We start from the raw sequence: 20,369 nt of genomic DNA, 5'->3' as shown, positions 1-20,369 counted from the left end.
TGCTGTCAATGCAGCTTGGTTAAAATGTAGAAAAATGCAAAATTGAAGTTTTTGGCATCAAAACTGATTATGACTCATGAATAAAAAGAGATGGAAAAAAGTCTTTACGACAAAAAATTTTCTTTATTAACCCAAAAAACTCGTGCCATAAATAATTTTAACTCATCGATCAGTTCTGCTAATATTGCTTGGTTAAAATCTATTAAACTCCAAAATTGACGTATTTGGCATTAAAACTTATTATAACTCAAGAATAAATAGCGATGGAAGAAAATCTTTAGGACAAAAAATCTTCTCTATTCACCCAAAAATCGTGTGCCATAAATAATTTTAACCCATCGATTAGTTCTGTCAGTGCAACTTGGTTAAAAAGTAGAAAAATGCAAAATTGAAGTTTTTGGCATCAAAACTGATTATGACTCATGAATAAAAAGAGATGGAAGAAAGTCTTTAGGATAAAAAAATCTGTTTATTAACCTCTTTATTATGTTCTGCAATGTAACTTGGTAAAAATCTATAAAAATATAAAATTGACGTTTTTTTTGGACCTGAACTGATCTAGTTAGTTCTAGTTTTAATTCAATAACAACATAACGCTGAAAAACACCTAAAACTAGAGCTAACACAAGTACTACACTAACACTAAACCTAGAAATATGCGGGTTTAGCCGTGGATAAAGTAAAACTCCGTACGTACTTCAAAGCAGATTCTTCGCCAAACCATTACAGATCCTCCCTGGTGTTGTACTCTTTCAGAGAAGTTGCATTGAGCATAACGTTCTCCTGCTCTTCTCCAAACTCTCTCTCGACCATCTGAAAAGTACAAGCCGAACCTTGACTTGTCTGAGAACAGTACGTTTCGCCACTCTGCATTGCTCCACTGAACATGATCTCGTGCAAATTGTAATCGAGCAACACGATGTTCTCGAAGTAACTGTGGTCCAATTGCTGGTCTCTGTGATCTCAACCCCGCTTCTTCAAATCTCCTTCTTAACTGTGCGTTCACTCACGTTCACCCGACGCACTTGCTCCAGACGATTTCTTATCTCAACTGCTGTGGTATGTTGATTTCGTAACACGATCGTTACAATATATCGATAATCACGGGGTTGTGAAGTGACCCAAGTCGTCTGATGAAGGTCCCAGTCTGCCGAAATCTTTGAATGGCGCGACAAACCATACTCTGTATCGTGGCAAGAACACGAGCAGCATAACGAGTGCTGCGTCCATCTTCCACCAAAGCCTTTGCTTGAGCAAGTTCTGCAAGACTTAAAGGTATTTTTCTTGTCTAGCAACAGTCAATGACGTTGACGACTCTAAACGTCACTGAGTCAGATGGTTTTTTGTCAAATGATAGACCTTTCAAATAAAAAAAACCGTATTCAAATCGAGTTATACGTTGGCGATGCGTTTCTTATGCCGCTGAGATAATATACATAACATTTATAACTTAAAAAATTATTTCAAAAAAATCTTAAATTGGCACATAATGCTGTTTCCAGTTTTGTTTCCATTTTATGGCATATTGAAACCGTTCCTGTGGTAGTATCCGTATGTACTGTCTTTTTTAACCGGTGCGTCGGTATTGCAAGTTGTGCTTTTTGTAGAGTATTGTATTCATGCTTTTCTTCATATATTTATCAATATTTTGCCGCATATGTATAATACAATTTAGTACATGTACTGAATATAGGGTAAGTATACGTAGGTTTTTAAAATGTTAATCTTTGATTGGATTTAAGGTTGCATCAGAATCTTTCTGCTGCTGATGATGCTCCCCTCAATAGTATTCCAAAAGTAGCAATGTTATGAAAGTTGGCATAATAATAAGTTGGCGTCTTTTCTTCGTTTAGTTTTATGCCATTTGCTTCAAACCATTCTTTTGCAGTTACTAATGTTTGATGGGTTTTATTTCGCAGATTGTCCAAGGTGTTTGCAACTGATATAAAAGTGGTGTCATCCGCATACAAGCACAACTGTCATTAGGGGCAGAATAAGGCATGTAAGGATAGGATCCTCGATAATAGATTGTATTACTTTATGGGCTTTACTAGTAATAATATGTAGATCGCCCTTATTGAGGACCTCAGTTTTCTTAAATCAATTTGTCAGTCTGGCAGCTATTATGTGCTCGAAAAGTTTAGAAATTGCAGGAAGAATCGATATTGGTCTATAGTTTGCTGGATTCTTCAAATGTCCCTTTTTGCGTAGTTAGGAGATATTTTAGTAACTTTTAATTCGTCAGGAAAAACATCATGTTTTAAACATGCATTTATTAAATATGTTGTACATTCTGCCATCGCAGGTATGACTTTTTTTAGAAAGATTATCGAAATTCCATCTATATTTCTGGATTTTTTTAGATTTTAGTTTCATAGTTACCTCGTTTTTGTCAGTAGATCTGAAAAAGCGTGAACATTTCTTTTGTGAGTCACGTTTACTTGATCATATTGTACGGAAGCAAACTGATCTGGGGTTACTTTCAATTCTTGTTTTTATCTTCTTAGTGTACTTTGTCTCTGAATTTATTCTTTCCCATGTTGCGTTTTGCGTATTATCTGCATTTAGAATCACAGATGCATTATAATGCACTTTTAGTATCTTTGAATCAGACTTGCATTTGTCTTGCAAGTACAACCCCAGTTGGATTCCGTATGTCCATTTTGATTTTAATACTTGCTTGTATATTAGCAACTTGTTACTTACAATTAGTGATAGCGTTGATTTTCTGTCAATAAGCCAATATTAGTGTCTAAATTTAATATCAAGTTCCTCACGTATTTTTTTTTTTGACGTGAGCTTTCCATTTGAGTTTGGCATCCAGCGTCATACCAAGATATTTTGCGGATTGCATTGCCCTTTATGTGTACTGGGACATAGGTTACTTTCTTATAAGTAAAGTTTATGTATGTCGATTTATTTTTGTTTGGTCCAGTTTTCTATTGAATTTAAGGCCAATTGTAACTTATTTGCTGCAACTACTTCATTTTCTTCACATTCTTCAGGTCGAATGTGTAGAGTAAGTACAGTGCCAAGCACACTTCCTTGGAGGAACTCCGGAAATTGTCGAAAGCTTGTGCAACATCCAAAAATACGGCGGAGCAAACTTTATTTTCTTCCAATGCTATTTCGATAGTATTCGTTATTTTATGCACTTGGTCTATTGTTGCATATTTATTCCGAAACCCAAATTGGTGTGTTGGTATTAGGGCTTTTTCTTCTATGACACGTTTTAGTCTTTTTAATAGTAATTTTTCAAGCAGTTTTGATAGTAAGGGTAATAATGAGGTTGGCCTATACGATGTAACATCTGTGGGGGGTTTACCAGGTTTTGGTATCATTATTATTTCAGCAACTTTCCATATGCTTAGGAAGTATTTCTGTTTAAAAGTAGCATTAATTATGTGTAATAGTTTTGTAATCGCCCGTTTTGGTAGATGTTTCAATGTTTTTACATGAATTAGGTCATAGCTTACTGATTTCTTTATATTTAGTTTTTGTATTTCATAATACAGTTCTTCCATTCTTACACATCGTATATTACTCTGCTGATTACTTTGAATTACGCTAGGGACATTATTTAGCATAATGTCTGATGTAAAAGTTTCTTTCAGCTGTTAGCCCAATTTCCATTATTATTTCGAAATGGAGGTGTATGTGTTTTTGGAACTTTAAGCTTTCTTGTTGCCTTCCATAGAGAATAATCAGTACTGGCATCGTCAGTAAAGTCTTTTAAGTAATCTTGAACATTATTATCTTTGTGGCTATCTGTTAAAGCTCTTAATTCGGCTGTTATTTTATTTAATTTAGTTTTATCACTAGGAATTCTATTTATTTGCCATTTCTTTCTTGCTTTCCGCTTTTCTGCAATTTTGTCTCTAATGAATTTAGGATAAATATTACATTTAGGTTTTGGTGTTAAAATTGGTGTTGTGGCCCAGGCTGCGTTTTGTATGTCTTGAGCATTAAGATGAATTTTATTATCTAATGTTTGTTGAAATAGATTCCAATTAGTGAGTTTATTAGTTAGTGATAAAGAGTTCTTTGTTATTAAGAGTAAGTTAAGCGATATATTTTTCGTAATAAAAAAATCAGCTCTATTGCATGGTTCAGTTCTCTTCCTTTTGTATTTATCAAGTGAGAACCCCAAGACATATGTTTTGCATTAAACTCTCCTCCAAGTATAAATTTGTTGTCAAGATGTAGAATTTCCCGATAATCTTGTCTATTGAGATTATATCTCGGTGGTATATACGCTGCTCCTACAGATATTAAGCCATTAGCAGTTTGAACTTTTACCACTGTAGTGTGGTGTTGCTCAAAGAATTTAAGTTCAAATAATATTGACACATCATTTTTATAGTCGTAGTATTAGTTCCAGTTTTAATTAATTTTACATTAGATGTTAAATTTCACTTCGAAACTTAAGAGGAAATGAAAACGGTAGTAATCTCAACCGACTTACTTAATCATCTCATCATTTTTAATCTTAACTACTCCTGGTAATACCGTGCTTAAGGAGATTTAAAAAGATTTTAGATTTGGAGTACATAATTACAGCTAGTCATTATCACCGTCATTTTCGACGAATGATTTCCACGGCAGGATATTACGATCCGAACCCGATTGAATCCTGGGTGATTTGCAATATCTGCCAGTGCGGATATTAACGGGAGACTGGGAGATACGCGAACTCGAGGTTTGATAGCGATTTTCATCTCTCGCAGTTTATGCCACACATTCGGATTGATCGAGAACACGAATAAAACGAATGCGAAGACTGATGGCGAAAACTAATGTGTGTTCGTGAACCAGATTGCGGCGATCGGCTGTGCGTGGTTAGATAGGGACTATCTATCGAGGTTTTGGGACACATAAAATACCGCAAAATGGGACGATTTGGATGCTGGATATATATTAGGTGGAAAGCTTTTTATCTTCTACTCTTATAATGTCACACATAACATGATCAAAGAGTTACAAATTCTTTTCATAATAATAAAAATAAATCATATTGGATCGAATTGATATTTGACAGTTTTCAAATGAAAACAATTCGTAAATCCTCTTGGGCAAAGCTGCAAAAGGTTTTAACGATAGACTTTAACAAAGCGAACGATTGACTTTCAATTAAGAGCCATTCGATTTGAGATTAGAGGACTATGACGTATGAGTTTGGAAAGCTCGGAGCTTAGGTGAATGCGTCACCAACAAAATAGAGTGATCAAAATAGTTCCTATGATTAGTTAAAAAGTTGCAGGATGATTTAAAATAATTATTGTAAAATTAAAATGTAACGGTTATAATTTTTTTGGGGGAAAATCAATATTCGGGATATGAATATTAATTATAACCTGCGTCAGAACGTGTCCCGAACAAAAACGTTCAAAAAAAAGCTCAGTCTGCTAGCTTTCGATAAATTGATGCGCTTTTTATTAAAGCTTCCGGGTACAGTTGCACTGAATTCCCAGTGATAAATTGAACCCGTTTATCGGTATTATTGATTCGAAAGTTTTTATAAATTTCTTTTCATTTCGATTAATTTTTTTATAAAAAAAATTATTTTTAACCCAATTTTCTCTCAATTTATATTAACCAAGTGATTAATTTCAGTGTTTCTAATTACACAAAGCTTTTAATTACAACCCTTCTACAATGACGGCTTAAAAAAGAGAAAAAGTGGAAATTTACGTTTCTGGATTCTCTTCGAAAAGCACAAATACAATAGAAACTAAAGAAAATGCACCTTTTAACCCAGTTATTCTTAAACTTTAAGAGTTTTCGTGACATTTATCGTGCTGAAAATGAACGGTAATAAATCCGGGATTTTAAGCCCTTTTCCAATTGCCGTTTCGATTCGGTATTGTTCAATTTATACCTTTTCTCTCATAGTGAAGCTTTAACATTTTTAACGCATATTTACGGGTCTATAAAATTAAAAACGACGACCATCTAGGCATGCCACGGTTGGGTAATAAAAAAAAAACGGAAAATCCTGATTCCCTTTTATGTAGATGTCGTAAAATTCGCCAATAAACCCTTTTATTTTATTTCCTCTTCCTATATTTAGACGTCACGAAATGAAAGATAGCTACATTTTCAATTTATTTTTCTTAGAAACCTAAAGAATTCCTTTTTTTAAGTAATAAACGTTAAATAAACCGCTTTGTTTTAACTTAAATGGCTTCCACTAACGAGATTTTTATCGCTAATCAATATCACAACCTATTTTTAAATCAAATTCAGTCAATTCACATCTTTTCACCACAAAACAATGCTGATATATAAGTTGTATTAATAAAATTGGTAAGAAAATTCGATTTAAAATAATTCCCTTTGGTTTTAGGTTCAAAATATGAAAAGAAATAGAAAATGTTTAAACCCAAAAAAATTAAAACAAAGCGAATTAGATTCTGAAACTGAAGAGAGTTTTGCAAATTGGTTAAGAACTGGGGAAGGAACTGAATATTTAAAGCTTTTTGTCATTGCAAATAGTGTGTTTGTAACACTTTTAATGATTTGGCCCCAATTAAAAGAATTTTATTATTTAGGGATTGAGTATTTTAGGAGTTAAAGATGTTTGTGTTAATGCTACGTATTATAGTGTTCATCGGAATTATGATTTGGTACACAATTACAATTTGGGAGTTGATTAATACATACTTTCAACAAGAATTTAAACGATTCTTAAATGATACCTTTAAGGAGAACAAATTTACAAACCCCATGTACTTAGATTACCTAAAACAACGTTCTAATTTGTGTTTCCAACATGTAACCGATTATTTTAAAACTTTATACTTACATCAATGTTATAATAATAATTTATGTGATTGATGTTAAACATAGAAAATGTAATAAATTAAGTAGGATTTCATTCATTAAATTGTAATTTTTTACCTTATTCTTGCATAATCGATCTGAAACAAAGTTTTTTGAGGTTATGTTACCATAAACAAAAATATTAAACGGTTTTACCTCGACTTGAATTGGTAATTTATCACCACCATATCCTCAAAGATGGGTTAAAAACGCGCACGATTCGAATTCATGGTTATTTATCAACATAAACACTATTAAAGTTAACGAAAAATTCAAAAAACCACAACAGGTGTTTAAATAACAGTTAATAACGTTGCGACATCTATTGGGAAAGACCTCTATTATAAAGTGTCAATTCATTTTTCTAATTTGTTTTAATTTATAATAAAAATGTAACTATATTTTTTATTTAAACGTAATTAATGATGATATATTTAATTGTTAATATAATTGATATAATCAATTGAAGTAAAATTTAAATTTACACATTTTTTGGAGCGACATCTCTTGATAATAAGGCAAAACTTTTAAAATAATTTAAAAGTGAAAGAGGAAGAAATAGGAAATAAAAATAGGAAATGTAATAAATTAAGCTAGATTTAATTCAATAAATTGTAATTTTTTACCTTATTCCTGCATAAAATCGATCTGAAACAAAGTTTTCTGAGGTTATGTTACCATAAACAAAAATATTAAACGGTTTTACCTCGACTTGAATTGTTAATTTATCACCACCATATCCTCAAAGATGGGTTAAAAACGCGCACGATTCGAATTCATGGTTATTTATCAACAAAACACTATTAAAGTTAACGAAAATTCAAAAAACCACAACAGCTGTTTAAACAAGTTAATAAAGTTGCGACATCTATTGGAGAAGACCTCTATTATAAAGTGTCAATTCATTTTTCTAATTTATTTTAATTTATAATAAAAATGTAACTATTTTTTTTATTTAAGCGTAATTAATGATGATATATTTAATTGTTGATATAATTGATATAATTAATTAAATTAAAATTTAAATTTATACATTTTTTGGGGTGACATCTCTTGATAATAAGGCAAAACTTTTAAAATGATTTAAAAGTGAAAGAGGAAGAAATAAGAAATAAAAATAGAAAATGTAATAAATTAAGTTAGATTTAATTCATTAAATTGTAATTTTTTACCTTATTCCTGCATAAAATCGATCTGAAATAAAGTTTTTTGAGGTTATGTTACCATAAACAAAAAATTAAACGGTTTTACCTTGACTAGAATTGTTAATTTATCACCACCATATCCTCAAAGATGGGTTAAAAACGCGCACGATTCGAATTCATGGTTATTTATCAACAAAACACTATTAAAGTTAACGAAAATTCAAAAAACCACAACAGCTGTTTAAATAAGTTAATAAAGTTGCGACATCTATTGGAAAAGACCTCTATTATAAAGTGTCAATTCATTTCTCTAATTTATTTAAATTTATAATAAAAATGTAACTATTTTTTTTATTTTAACGTAATTAATGATGATATATTTAATTGTTGATATAATTGATATAATTAATTAAAGTAAAATTTAAATTTATACTTTTTTTGAGCGACATCTCTTGATAATAAGGCAAAAGTTTTAAAATAATTTAAAAGTGAAAGAGGAAGAAATAAGAAATAAAAAATGTAACAAATTAAGTAGGATTTCATTCATTAAATTGTAATTTTTTACCTTATTCCTGCATAAAATCGATCTGAAACAAAGTTTTTTGAGGTTATGTTACCATAAACAAAAAATTAAACGGTTTTACCTCGTTTTGAATTGTTAATTTATCACCACCATATCCTCAAAGATGGGTTAAAAAACGCGCACGATTAAAATCAACAAAACACTATTAAAGTTAACGAAAAATTCAAAAAACCACAATGTGCTTAAATAACAATTAATAACGTTGCGACATCTATTGAGAAAAACCTCTATTATAAATTATCAATTCACTTTATTTTAATTTATAATAAAAATGTAACAATTTTTATCATTTTAACTTAATTAATAATGATATATTTAATTATTGATATAATCAATATAATTAATTAAAGTAAAAAATAAATTTATTCATTTTTTGGTGCGACATCTCTTGTTAATAACGCGAAACGTTTAAAATAATTTCAAAGTGTAGGAGGAAGAAATAAGATACATATTATTCAATTTAACCGGCACTTTTGACGGTAATTTTAAACAACCGGTCGTTAAATTGTTCAAAGACGAATGTTTAAAATGTTACTCTTTGAATTTGCGGTTTATTTTCAAAACTGAAATGTCCGGAACGTTGGCAACAATTAAAAGGGGTAGCGTCCAAGTTCAATTAGCTGCAAAAGCCGTTAACGGTAAGATTCTTTATTATTCAAAAAAAATTATAATAACTTTATTTATTTCTCATTGTTTTAAGATCAAATAAGTTCGCGACAAATAATTTGCATATTTATCATCACCGGATTCGTTTTATGCGGGATCGTTGAGCAATCTGCTTCCGTTGCTTTGAGAGCAAACAGCACATCTTCATATTCACCGGATGAATTTGCTGAATACGTCGAAAATACCAGTTATATTACAAGATATTGCCAGCCGGTTGAAAATGATACGACGATTCATGTTATAAGATCTATTCCTCACATTGAAGTAAGGTTATTAAAAATTTATTTGACAGTTTAGGTTATGCAACCAAACATACTTCATCATCATTATCATTGATTCTACAACCCTGGAAGGGTCTTGATTTGTTTAAACATTTTCTCGTCACCGCGATCTATAAGATCTATTGTAACTTAAGCCCTCCAAATGTTTAGGACAAATATAAGTCCTTGATAAACCTTAGTATGGCTCCAAGGACTTTTACCTTGCTGTCAGTAGGTGTCAAAATACTAATTACCTGTTTTAAGTGCCTTTTTTGTAGTCCATAGTCGGTTGGGGTCCAATATGCAGCATTTTTGCTGCGTCTTTGGCCAGCTTCTTGATCTAATAATTACAAGTTTCTGATCATGACATCGTTCAATGTGACATTGAGCTTTTTGTGACACACACAGTCTAAAGAGATTATTACCGGATGTTTAAATTCCAGAAGAGAGTGAGATGCTTGGAGGAGTATTGAGGTCAAGGCTCGATTTGAGCTGTAGCGTCATTCAAGAAGAAGAATTTGGCCAGCTCTGTTACTTTTTCTTCTAGTCCTTTCTGATATTTGTTCCTCTACTCATCGTTTCTGAGCTTTATTATCATAATACAATATTATACAATATATTACATACTAATCATTACACCGAGATTTTATTTACTTTATTTCTTATAAATTTTCAGATCCCAATGACAAGAACTGACCGTACTGAATCAGTACTACGTGAAGCTTTTTTATGGGGAACGTTAATTTCGCCTTTAGCAGCTAGTAGAATCGCCGCAAGAGTCGGTGCTGAACGATTATTTGGAGCTGGAGTTTTTGGAGCGAGTGTTTTGGCCGTTATGGTTCCAGCAGCTTGGCTAACACCTTATCACGTCGCGATAAGAATCGTTCAAGGAATTTTTATGGTTTTATACATAACTAAATTGTTTAATTCAAATTTGATCTATGTTTTGTATTATTTTTTAAGGGTGCAACTTGGCCAGCTGCCCATATGTTAGCTGTAACTTGGTTCAAATCAAAACATCTTAGCGGTTTTGTGTCAACATACACTGCTGTAAATTTGGGATATGCAATAGTCGGAATTTTGGGAACTTTATTGGTTAGAACGATGGGAAGAGATTGGTTGAGTTATATTTTGACTTTATTAGCTTGTTTGTGGTATTTTCTTTGGTGGAGATTTGTCGAGGAAACTTTAAACCCAAATAGACCAATAAGAGATGTTCGTTTTGTATCAAAAAAAAGTAATAATTTTAATGAAATATTTTAAGGAGCACCGTTTATTACCTTGGCAAAAACTTCTGTTGTCTAAACCGGCTTGGGCTTGTGGGATAGCCGTTGTTGGAAGTCAATGGGCTGACGCAACTTTAATGTTGGGAGTAACCAAATACTTGAAATTAGTTTATGGATTTTCAATAGATTATGTGAAATAATCCCTTTTTAGCTTTTACTAAATTATTCTAGATATTTATCTGTTTTAGGAGGATGTTTTAACATCTCTTCCTCATATAGGCCATTTCTTTGCTGCCATCACATTCGGATTATTAGTAGACCACATCAGATCAACCGGAATTGTATCCACCACAACTGCAAGGAAACTTTTTGTCTATATTTGTAAGAATTCAATTTCAGTATAATTCAAGAATCATCATGTTGCTTAAAAATCGACACGTCGATCTCTTTAACTTATTGGTTCCTGAATGCTAGATACTGTTGGCAAAAGACTAATGATTGCTATCAGAAGATTAAATACTGCTAGTAAAAGGCTAAAAACTTCTTGGAAAGAGGAAATACTACATGAAAAAGTTACCTAATGCTTCTAAAATGCTAAATACTGCAGAAAAAGACCACAACTTACTTGGAAAAGACTAGATATTGTTTTCAAAATAATACCTATTGCATCCAGAACGCTAAACACTGCTATTAAAGGTTTTGACTTACTTGGACAGGCGAAATACTGCTTCCAAGACCACTTATTATTTTCAAAGGCATTAATAATTGTTTGGAAAAGAGATATGCTTTCCAAAAAGCTACCTACTGTTAGCAGAATGTTAGATAGTGCTGAAAAAAAGGTACCTACTGTTTCCAAAATGTTTGATAATGGTGGAAAAGATTACTAATTGCTTGGAGAAAGCTAGATATTATTGGCAAAGACTATTTAATGTTTTCACAAGACTATATACTGCTGCCAAAACACTACTAAGTGCTTGGAGATTACAATACTACTGGTTATTTTATCAATTAAATCAACTACGATCGATTAATTTCTTTTATTTATTGTTATAATATTATTGAACTACAACAGCAGATTTTTTTTCTCTTGGAAAGAGATTCTAAACGCTTATAATAATGCAAATGGAATGGGGAAATATACACTGAAAAGGTGTATACCTCAACGTTGTCCAAGCACTTAGAATTGATTCTGAACGTTGGAAACAGTTACCACATCCTAAAATGTACTGCGTCGTTTCCTGCCAACTTATATAATTTTATGTGAACACTCAAAATTGAGTCTGATAAGTTTTAGTATTTGCCAAAAGATGTAATAATGCAAATTAAATAGTTTGGAATGTTTCAAAACGCAGTTTTGAATAAGACCAGAATCTATTGTAAGTATGGCAATAGAATAAAGTCCAACCTCAACGTTATCTAAATACTTTTAACTGATTCTGAACTTTCTGGAATCAATTAAAATCTACTTGTGATGTTAGATGCTCAAATTTGACAGTTACAATGTTAATTGGTTACAGAAAATAAGGTAAATATGTCATTCAGAATGTCAAATTGTCAATTTTGTCTTTAAGCTATCATTTAGATGTCACTTCTGACGTTAAAATCATCGTGTGAGGCAAAATAATCAAATTTGACAGTTAGAACTTCAATTGGTGGCAAAGATTGAGGTTGACATGTCATTTAGAATGCCAAATTGTAAATTTAATCTTTAAGATGTCATTTAAATGTCATTTTTGACATTAAAATCTACTTGTGATGCAAACTGATCAAATTTGACAGTTAAAACGTCAATTGGTAGCAAAAATTGACGTTCACATATCAATTAGAATGTCAAATTATAAATTTAATTATTAAGATGTCATTCAAATGTGACTTTTGACATTAAAATCTACTTGTGATGGTACATGCTCAAATTTGACAGTTACAATGTCAATTGGTAGCAGAAACTAAGGTAAATATGTCACTTAGAATGTCAAATTGTCAATTTTGTCTTTAAACTATCATATAGATGTCACTTTTGAAGTTAAAATCTTCGTGTGGGGCAAAATAATCAAATTTGACAGTTAGAACTTCAATTGGTGGCAAAGATTAAGGTTGACATGTCATTTAGAATGCCAAATTGTAAATTTAATCTTTAAGATGTCATTTAAATGTCGCTTTTGATATTAGAATCTACTTCTGTTACAAAATGATCAAATTTAACAGTTAGAACGTCAATTGGTAGAAACAATTAATGTTATAAATTGTAAATGAACGTAGCCAATGATGATTTGACATTTAAACGTCATTTTGAATTTAGAATATTAATTAATTAAAACTTAACCTTTATCAAATTACACAAAACGTCAAATTTGACATTAAATATCTTATTTAAATTTACAATTTTCTTCAAATTTTCAATTTTTGCTACCAATTGACATTCTAACTGTCAAATTTGTAAAAAGTGACATTTGAATGACGTTTAAAGATAAAGTTTCCAATATTTTGTCATTGTAGGTCTAGTTCTAGGTCTAGTGTTAGTTCTAATATTAACACAGAGTCTATTGACACATAGTCCATCTAACGACAGGTAGTTATATGTATCGCAAACCTAAGAAAAACAAGGTGTTTCATCCAAAAATATACGTTGTAATCTCACTTAGTTTAGTGAAAATAACTTTACTTTTAAGTTGATCAGATTGATTTCGTGCTTGGCTATAAAATAAACAATTTGTAGGTTAGGTGTTGATCGGTTTAATACGAAAATCCATGGTTAACATTACTTGTGACGTCATGTCACATCGAAACTTTAATTTGATTTTTCGGTATGTTCTACTCGCTTTCTTTTTATATTTAACGTGTTTTTTTCGTCGATTTTTAAGCCACATGATTCTTGAATCTAACTATTTTGAGGTTAATTTGACATTTCAATTTGACATTCAAAAAATTATTACCAACTTAAATTTTACTAAGAAAAAAAATTTATTAAACTTTTTTTTCTTTAGCTCATTTTCTTCCTGCTGCTTTACTTTTCGTTTTGGGTTATACAGGATGCGACCCAGCAGCTCCTGCAGCTTTATACACTGCTGCTTTAACTTTAACTGGAGCGACCCCCGCTGGGGCTTTTGCAAGTGCAGCGGATATCGCACCAAATTTTGCAGGTTAAAAAAAGCTTGCAAGTCTTAAAATTTACTTTTAAATAATTTAATTTTGTAAAAAAGGAACTGTATTTGGGCTCTGTCAAACAATAGGAGCCGCGGGGCTTTTGGCAGCTAATTACGTCGTTTCGGAGGGATTACACGGATCGGTAAATCTTTTTTATAAATTTTCTTTGACAAATATTAACATTTAACATTTCTTTTTAGTTCGCTGGTTGGTGGAGATTAGTTTTCGGGGTCTCATCCGCTGTGCTTTTAATAACAGCAACGTGTTTTATGGCGATAGGAAGCGGAAGCATTCAGGATTGGAACGCTCCGTGCAATTTCGAGATAGAAAGGGAACCGGTTGAGGAAGCCTCACGATTAGAATCCGTTTTAGAATAAAAAAATATTAAAAAAGTTCCCAAGAACTCGTTCTTGTTGTCACAATTTCTTCTTGTACATTTTTTTTTCTTTTTTGCAACCCGAAGAAGTCTTGCGATGAGAACACTATCAGTTCGATCTTATTCTTCATTATTTCAAAAGTTTCCCAAGAAATTGTATTGCGGGAAAATGAAAGTGCTCTTTTAATATTAATTGTTAATGAATAGTAGTGAATGCAAAAATGCAAGCGTTTCATATACAGGTGTCTCATGTAATTTGTTCGTTAGAAGGAACGTTTAGTTCGGAACTTTCGATCTAAACAGGAATAATACAAACTTGGACCAAAAACTGTCAAAATTCCATAGTTTTCTAATAAAAAAAACCTGCATTTCGAGCATGTTTTAATAAATTCCCCAATACGAGGTAAACTACAATAAATAGGTGTAGGAATGTTTATAGATAATTTGTAGAGAATTAAATTCCCTTTCTGGTAGGCTAAAAAAATATGGGGCTTTCCATTTAAAATTTTCGACTTCCTCGTCGTTGAATATGGAGAAATAGTAATTCAATTTTTGACCACCTGTATAAGATACTCCAATACAACAAATGACAATGTATTTGGCAGCATCTGAAGAGTAATCGTGCCAATGTAGATCTATTTTGAATGAACGTAGGCTGAGATATGGGGTTTTAAAGAGCATGTTGAAATTTACCAAAAAAAGGTAAAAACCAAAATAACTCAAAAACGAAAAACGCTAGGTACCAATAACTGTTATCAAAGTCAACCTATTTTTTTATGTATAATTAAAGGATGTTCTAATCTCTACGAAGATTAGAACCTGAAAATGTTCTAACGAATCAGTTACGTGAGACAGCTGTATAGTTTAATAAGAAAGGTAAATAAATATTAATCTGTCATCTGTCATTAAAATTTGAGGTTATGTAATTAATATAATTATTATTATAAATTCAAATTATAACAAAATCAGCATTTTAACGATATTTGTCATAAAAAATAAATGTTTTTAACATAAATATTTGGGGAAAATGAATTTATCTGATGAAATAAAAAGTGAGGTTAAGTAAATTTTATAAATTTATTTAAAAAGTGTATAAAGCGATTTTATTTGATAAAAATCGCAAATAAATAACTAAAATAATGCATAATCTCAAAATGACTTTATATTTAATATTTAACTTTAATCATAGATATTTATCTTTATTAAAATATCAATTGGTAGCAAAAATTGAGGTTGACATGTCAATTAAAATGTCAAACTGTAAATTTAATCATTAAGATGTCATTTAAATGTGACTTTTGACATTAAAATCTACTTGTGATGGTACATGCTCAAATTTGACAGTGACAATGTCAATTAATAGCAAAAAATAAGGTAAATATGTCATTTAGAATGTCAAATTGTCAATCTTGTCTTTAAATTATCATTTAGATGCTACTTTTAACATTAAAATCTACTTGTGATGCGAAACGATCAAATTTGACAGTTAGAATGTCAATTGGTAGCAAAAATTCGGGTTGAGATGTCAATTAGAATGTCAAACTGTAAATTTAATCTTTAAGATGTCATTCAAACGTCATTTTTGACATTAAAATCTATTTGTGATGCAAAATGATCAAGTTTGATAGTTAAAACGTCAATTGGTAGCAAAAATTGAGGTTGACATGTCAATTAGAATCTCAAACTGTAAATTTAATAATTAAGATGTGATTCAAATGTGACTTTTGATATTAAAATCTACTTGTGATGATACATGCTCAAATTTGACAGTTACAATGTCAATTGGTAGCAGAAAATAAGGTAAATATGTCATTTAGAATGTCAAATTGTCCATCTTGTCTTTAAATTATGATTTAGATGTTACTTTTGACATTAAAATCTTCTTGTGATGCGAAATGATCAAATTTGACAGTTAGAATGTCAGTTGGTAGCAAAAATTGAGGTTGAGATGTTAATTAGAATGTCAAACTGTAAATTTAATCATTAATATGTCATTCAAATGTTACTTTTGACATTAAAATCTTCTTGTGATGCAAAATGATCAAATTTGACAGTTAGAATTTCAATTAGTAGCAGAAAATAAAATAAATATGTCATTTAGAATGTCAAATTGTCAATTTTGTTTTTAAGCTGTCATTTAGATGTCACTTTTGACGTTAAAATCTTCGTGTGAGGTAAAATAATCAAATTTGACAGTTAGAACTTCAATTGGTGGCAAAGATTGAGGTTGACATGTCATTTAGAATGCCAAATTGTAAATTTAATCAAAGTTAATTAGATGTTACTTTTGAACAAAAGTAACATCTTGAAAATATTTTAGATCGAAAGCTCCGAATGAACAACCCATTCTACGAAAATTTCAAATCTCTACGAACAGTGGAACCTGAAAAAGTTCTAACGAACCAGTTACGTGAGACACCCTGTATAGTTTAATAAGAAAGGTAAATAAATATTAATCTGTCATTAAAATTTGAGGTTATGTAATTAATGTCATTATTTATGTTAATGTTATCAACATAAATATTTGGGGTAAATGAATTTATCTGATAAAATAAAAAGTGAGGTTAAGTAAATTTTATAAATTTATTTAAAAAGTGATTTTATTTGATAAAAATCGCAAATAAATAACTAAAACAATGTTATATTAATCTACATTATTAAAAACATAATCTCAAAATGACTTTGTATTTAATATTTAACATTAATCCTAAACATTTATCTTCCAGATATCTTCGAATCATCCTCTTCGCCTAAAATCTCAACATTCCTCACCCCCGATTTTCTCAATTTTGGTACTGAAGTGGTTGCATCGACCAAGTTATCAGGAACGTTTAACGGCAAACCAGGATTAATCGCCAATTGCAGCATTCTCAACAACAACATCTCGCGAACATCCGCAGGTAAGTAATCGGATTCTTCATCTTTTTGTTGTTGCGGTGTTAATAATCTTGCAACTCTTCGCGTGGGGGTATAAGAAGATTCGGATGTGACGTAATTATTATAACCGTAATCTAAATTTTGATTATAATTCGTTTTATAAACGGGACGTGTTTTTTGCCCGAACATATTTCGGTACTTCCGACTCAAAAAGCTAATCTGTTCTAATCGACTTTGTCTTAAAATTAATTGTTCCAGTAATTTTTGAAAATCCCTCGTGCTCACCGGGGGTTTTATCGAGTTAATAACTTCTTCGTTGTTGATGTAATCATCGATATCGTTGATTTTTTCGTAATTACGGTGATATTGTGGTTGCATTTCTCTTATGTAGCCGTTTTCGTCGACTCTTACGGGGATTGCTCGAAATTTTTGTTGTTCTGGGGGGTTTCGTTGAATCGGTTGGTATCTTTTTATGTAAAAATTATCGGATTCAATTTCGGGGATTTCCCTTAAAGGAACTAAAATTGTTCTTCCATCGGGTTGAGTTATCGCAACTAAAGTTTCTTCTTTCGTTGAAGGAATTTGAATTTGAGGGGTTGGTGTTGTGGTTATTTCTGGTTGATATTGATATTTAATCCCTTGAAGGGGGGAAATTGTTGATGAAATATATTTGGGTCTCGATGTGGTTGTAAATAAAGGTCTTTGGGGACTCCCCGTTGTTAAAGATGAAGTATAAACATCGATCATATCGCCACCACGATTTTGTTGGAATTCCATAACGTGGTCTTTTGGATTAAAAGAGTTTGATGGTTGGAGTTGTCTTCGAAGATTATTTTTTAAATTTTCATCTATTATTTTCCCCTCTTCATTTGAAATTGTTTTTTCTTTATCTAATAAAGTTGGGGGATAAATTGGAGGTTCCGTTGGGGGGATATTCGTATCTGGCCTAACAATTTGTCCTTCCGAAGATTTTTGGCTTAAAATAGGTCGTTGCAATAAAATCCTTGGATATTGATTCTCATATTTTATATTTTTCGAAGCCTCAACAGCCGATTTAATGAAATCATTAACTTTAGGAGACTCCGTTGTTGTTGTAGTTGTCGTTGTAACTCTTCTTTTTGCGATATTTTGACTTGATGAAGTCGTTGGAGGAATCGTTGGAACATAAACTGGTCTTCTCGTCGTTGTTTTATTCAACTTTGGGATTCTTTGCACCACCGAAGATTCGGTTTTTAATTCGCTACTGTTATTTGAAGTGTACGAAACTCTTTTAATATCACCGTTTTCATCGATGTAACCATAAGTTCCTTTTACATTTCCCAAAACATCGCGACTCTCGATTTTAAAAGAACCATCATCGGCTTCATATCCTATTGTGTATGAACCATCATCGTTTACTTTTTTAATTTGTTTAATTATTTCTAATTTACCATTTGCTTCAGCTATTTGGAGATCTTCTTGCTCTTCGCACGAAATGAAGATAAAAAAGGAGATAAACAATATAATCTACAAAATAAATTTGATTTAATTTATTCGGAAGATATTTGGTATCGTTTAATTAATTTAACTCACCTTTCTTAAAATCATTTTAAATTATTTAACACATTAATCACTTTTTCACTTAATACTTTGTGTTGTTGTTGTTGTGGTTTAAACTGAACTGTCTTAGACAGAGCTCGAGTTATCTTCTTTATAATTTCTCCGAGTTGTGTTCCTCTTCTTCTTGGTTGTGCGGAAAAAACAGTTAAAGTAGGGATGGTCCTTGACTGGATTTAAAATCTCACGATCTCTTGGATGCATGCTTCAATTGTGGAGGCAGTGAAAGTGTTTAAACGATTTGAGAGATCTTCAAGACCTTAGATTTAAAAGCAATTAGAGGAGCGGATCGTGACCTTGAATGAGGTGTTGTTTTTGTTGTAAATTATAAATAATAGCAAATAGTTTGTTTATTAAGGAACGATTTATACCTTAAATTGTTTAAAATTAATGAACAATTTTCGCTGATTAAGTTTTAAAAATTCGTATAAAATCCACTTCTTTGAATATAAACATGAAAATTTCTCAAAGTGTTAATAAAGGTGTCCTCTTTCCAATGCACCAATCCGTTTTGAAAAATAACTTTTAGTTTTTGAGAAAACAATATTTGAAGAATGATAAAATTTTCGATGTTGCAATTTTCATCGATAATTTTCAAAATTCGCTATAAAATTAATTTCTTGAAGGATCCTTGTGGAAATATCACTAATTATTAATTAAAGTATCCTCTTTTTAATGCAACAAGCCGTTTTTAAAAATCGGTTTTAGTTTTTGAGAAATAAATTTTTGAATTCGAATTTTGCAATTTTCGCCGATTAAGTTTTATAAATTCGTATAAAATCCACTTCTTGGAATATGAGTATGAAAATTTCCCAAAGTGTTAATAAAAGTGTCCTCTTTCCAATAAACCAACCCGTTTTGAAAAACAACTTTTAGTTTTTGAGAAAACAATATTTGAAGTTTTGATAAAATTTTCGATGTTGCAATTTTTTTCGATAACTTTCAAAATTCGCTATAAAATTAATTTCTTGAATGATCCTTGTGGAAATATCACCAATTATTAATTAAAGTATCCTCTTTTTAATGCAAAAAGCCGTTTTGAAAAATCGCTTTTAGTTTTTGAGAAATAAATTTTGTGAATTTTGCAATTTTCGCCGATTAAGTTTTAAAAATTCGTATAAAATCCATTTTTTGGAATATTAGTATGAAAATTTCCCAAAGTGTTAATAAAAGTGTCCTCTTTCCAATGAACCAAGCCATTTTGAAAAATAACTTTTAGTTTTTGAGAAAACAATATTTCAAATTTTGATAAAATTTTCGATGTTGCAATTTTCATCGATAACTTTCAAAATTCGCTATAAAATTAATTTCTTGAAGGATCCTTGTGGAAATATCACCAATTATTAATTAAAGTATCCTCTTTTTAATGCAACAAGCCGTTTTGAAAAATCGCTTTTAGTTTTTGAGAAATAAATTTTTGAATTTGAACTTTGCAATTTTCGCCGAATAAGTTTTAAAAATTCGTATAAAATCCATTTTTTGGAATATGAGTATGAAAATTTCCTAAAGTGTTAATAAAAGTGTCCTCTTTCCAATGAACCAACGCGTTTTGAAAAATAACTTTTAGTTTTTGAGAAAACAATATTTGAAGTTTTGATATAATTTTCGATGTTGCAATTTTCATCGATAATTTTCAAAATTCGCTATAAAATTAATTTCTAGAAGAATTCTTGT

General features: G+C 30.9%; 3 protein-coding genes across 6 annotated transcripts in view; 1 reads left to right on the top strand and 2 right to left on the bottom strand.

Annotated features, from left to right (window-relative positions):
* The window catches only part of LOC111420118 (tyrosine-protein phosphatase non-receptor type 13-like), a 118,294-nt gene extending 110,669 nt beyond the window's left edge, over positions 1 to 7,625 (bottom strand). Inside the window, exons 1-2 of one of the 3 annotated variants that reach the window (XM_071195462.1) lie at positions 7,529 to 7,625; positions 7,449 to 7,470 (exon numbers count right to left, since the gene is read on the bottom strand). The gene's annotated coding sequence lies outside the window, so the exon portion shown is untranslated. Of the gene's footprint in view, positions 1 to 6,900; positions 6,921 to 6,978; positions 7,136 to 7,448; positions 7,471 to 7,528 lie in introns of those variants that run through there. The other 2 variants (XM_071195461.1, XM_071195463.1) reach the window with 2 other exon arrangements.
* Positions 7,626 to 9,017: 1,392 nt separating this feature from the next.
* LOC111420586 (sialin-like) lies at positions 9,018 to 15,237 on the top strand. The gene is made up of 9 exons (XM_023053602.2): positions 9,018 to 9,188; positions 9,251 to 9,480; positions 10,153 to 10,377; positions 10,440 to 10,691; positions 10,741 to 10,893; positions 10,951 to 11,083; positions 13,687 to 13,842; positions 13,903 to 13,988; positions 14,047 to 15,237. Exons 1-9 carry the CDS (start codon positions 9,119 to 9,121, stop codon positions 14,221 to 14,223), a joined length of 1,482 nt encoding a protein of 493 aa, XP_022909370.1. The 5' UTR covers positions 9,018 to 9,118; the 3' UTR covers positions 14,224 to 15,237.
* Positions 15,238 to 16,791: 1,554 nt separating this feature from the next.
* On the bottom strand, positions 16,792 to 18,857 carry LOC111420581 (uncharacterized). Of its 2 annotated transcripts, XM_023053598.2 has the most exons (3): positions 18,672 to 18,856; positions 18,530 to 18,605; positions 16,792 to 18,469 (listed from the first exon to the last, which is right to left on the bottom strand). In XM_023053598.2, the coding sequence occupies exons 1-3, from the start codon at positions 18,684 to 18,686 to the stop codon at positions 16,938 to 16,940; spliced, it is 1,623 nt and encodes a 540-aa protein (XP_022909366.2). In that variant the 5' UTR covers positions 18,687 to 18,856; the 3' UTR covers positions 16,792 to 16,937. The 2 variants fall into 2 exon arrangements, with proteins under 2 accessions (XP_022909366.2, XP_022909365.2); XM_023053597.2 differs by having other exon boundaries at positions 16,792 to 18,605; positions 18,672 to 18,857.
* Positions 18,858 to 20,369: the final 1,512 nt, after the last annotated feature.

This window comes from Onthophagus taurus, chromosome 3 (assembly GCF_036711975.1).
Source record: "Onthophagus taurus isolate NC chromosome 3, IU_Otau_3.0, whole genome shotgun sequence".
Classification (NCBI taxonomy): domain Eukaryota; kingdom Metazoa; phylum Arthropoda; class Insecta; order Coleoptera; family Scarabaeidae; genus Onthophagus; species Onthophagus taurus.
The sequence above is the reverse complement of the archived record's forward strand: the minus strand, read 5'-3'. Positions and strand labels throughout refer to the sequence as shown.

Coding starts and splice junctions, on each gene's coding strand:
- LOC111420586 (XM_023053602.2), top strand. CDS start 9,119: ATGTCCGGAACGTTGGCAACAATTAAAAGGGGTAGCGTCCAAGTTCAA. Junction 9,481..10,152: donor GATCTATTCCTCACATTGAA/GTAAGGTTATTA, acceptor ATAAATTTTCAG/ATCCCAATGACAAGAACTGA. Junction 13,843..13,902: donor TATCGCACCAAATTTTGCAG/GTTAAAAAAAGC, acceptor TTTGTAAAAAAG/GAACTGTATTTGGGCTCTGT.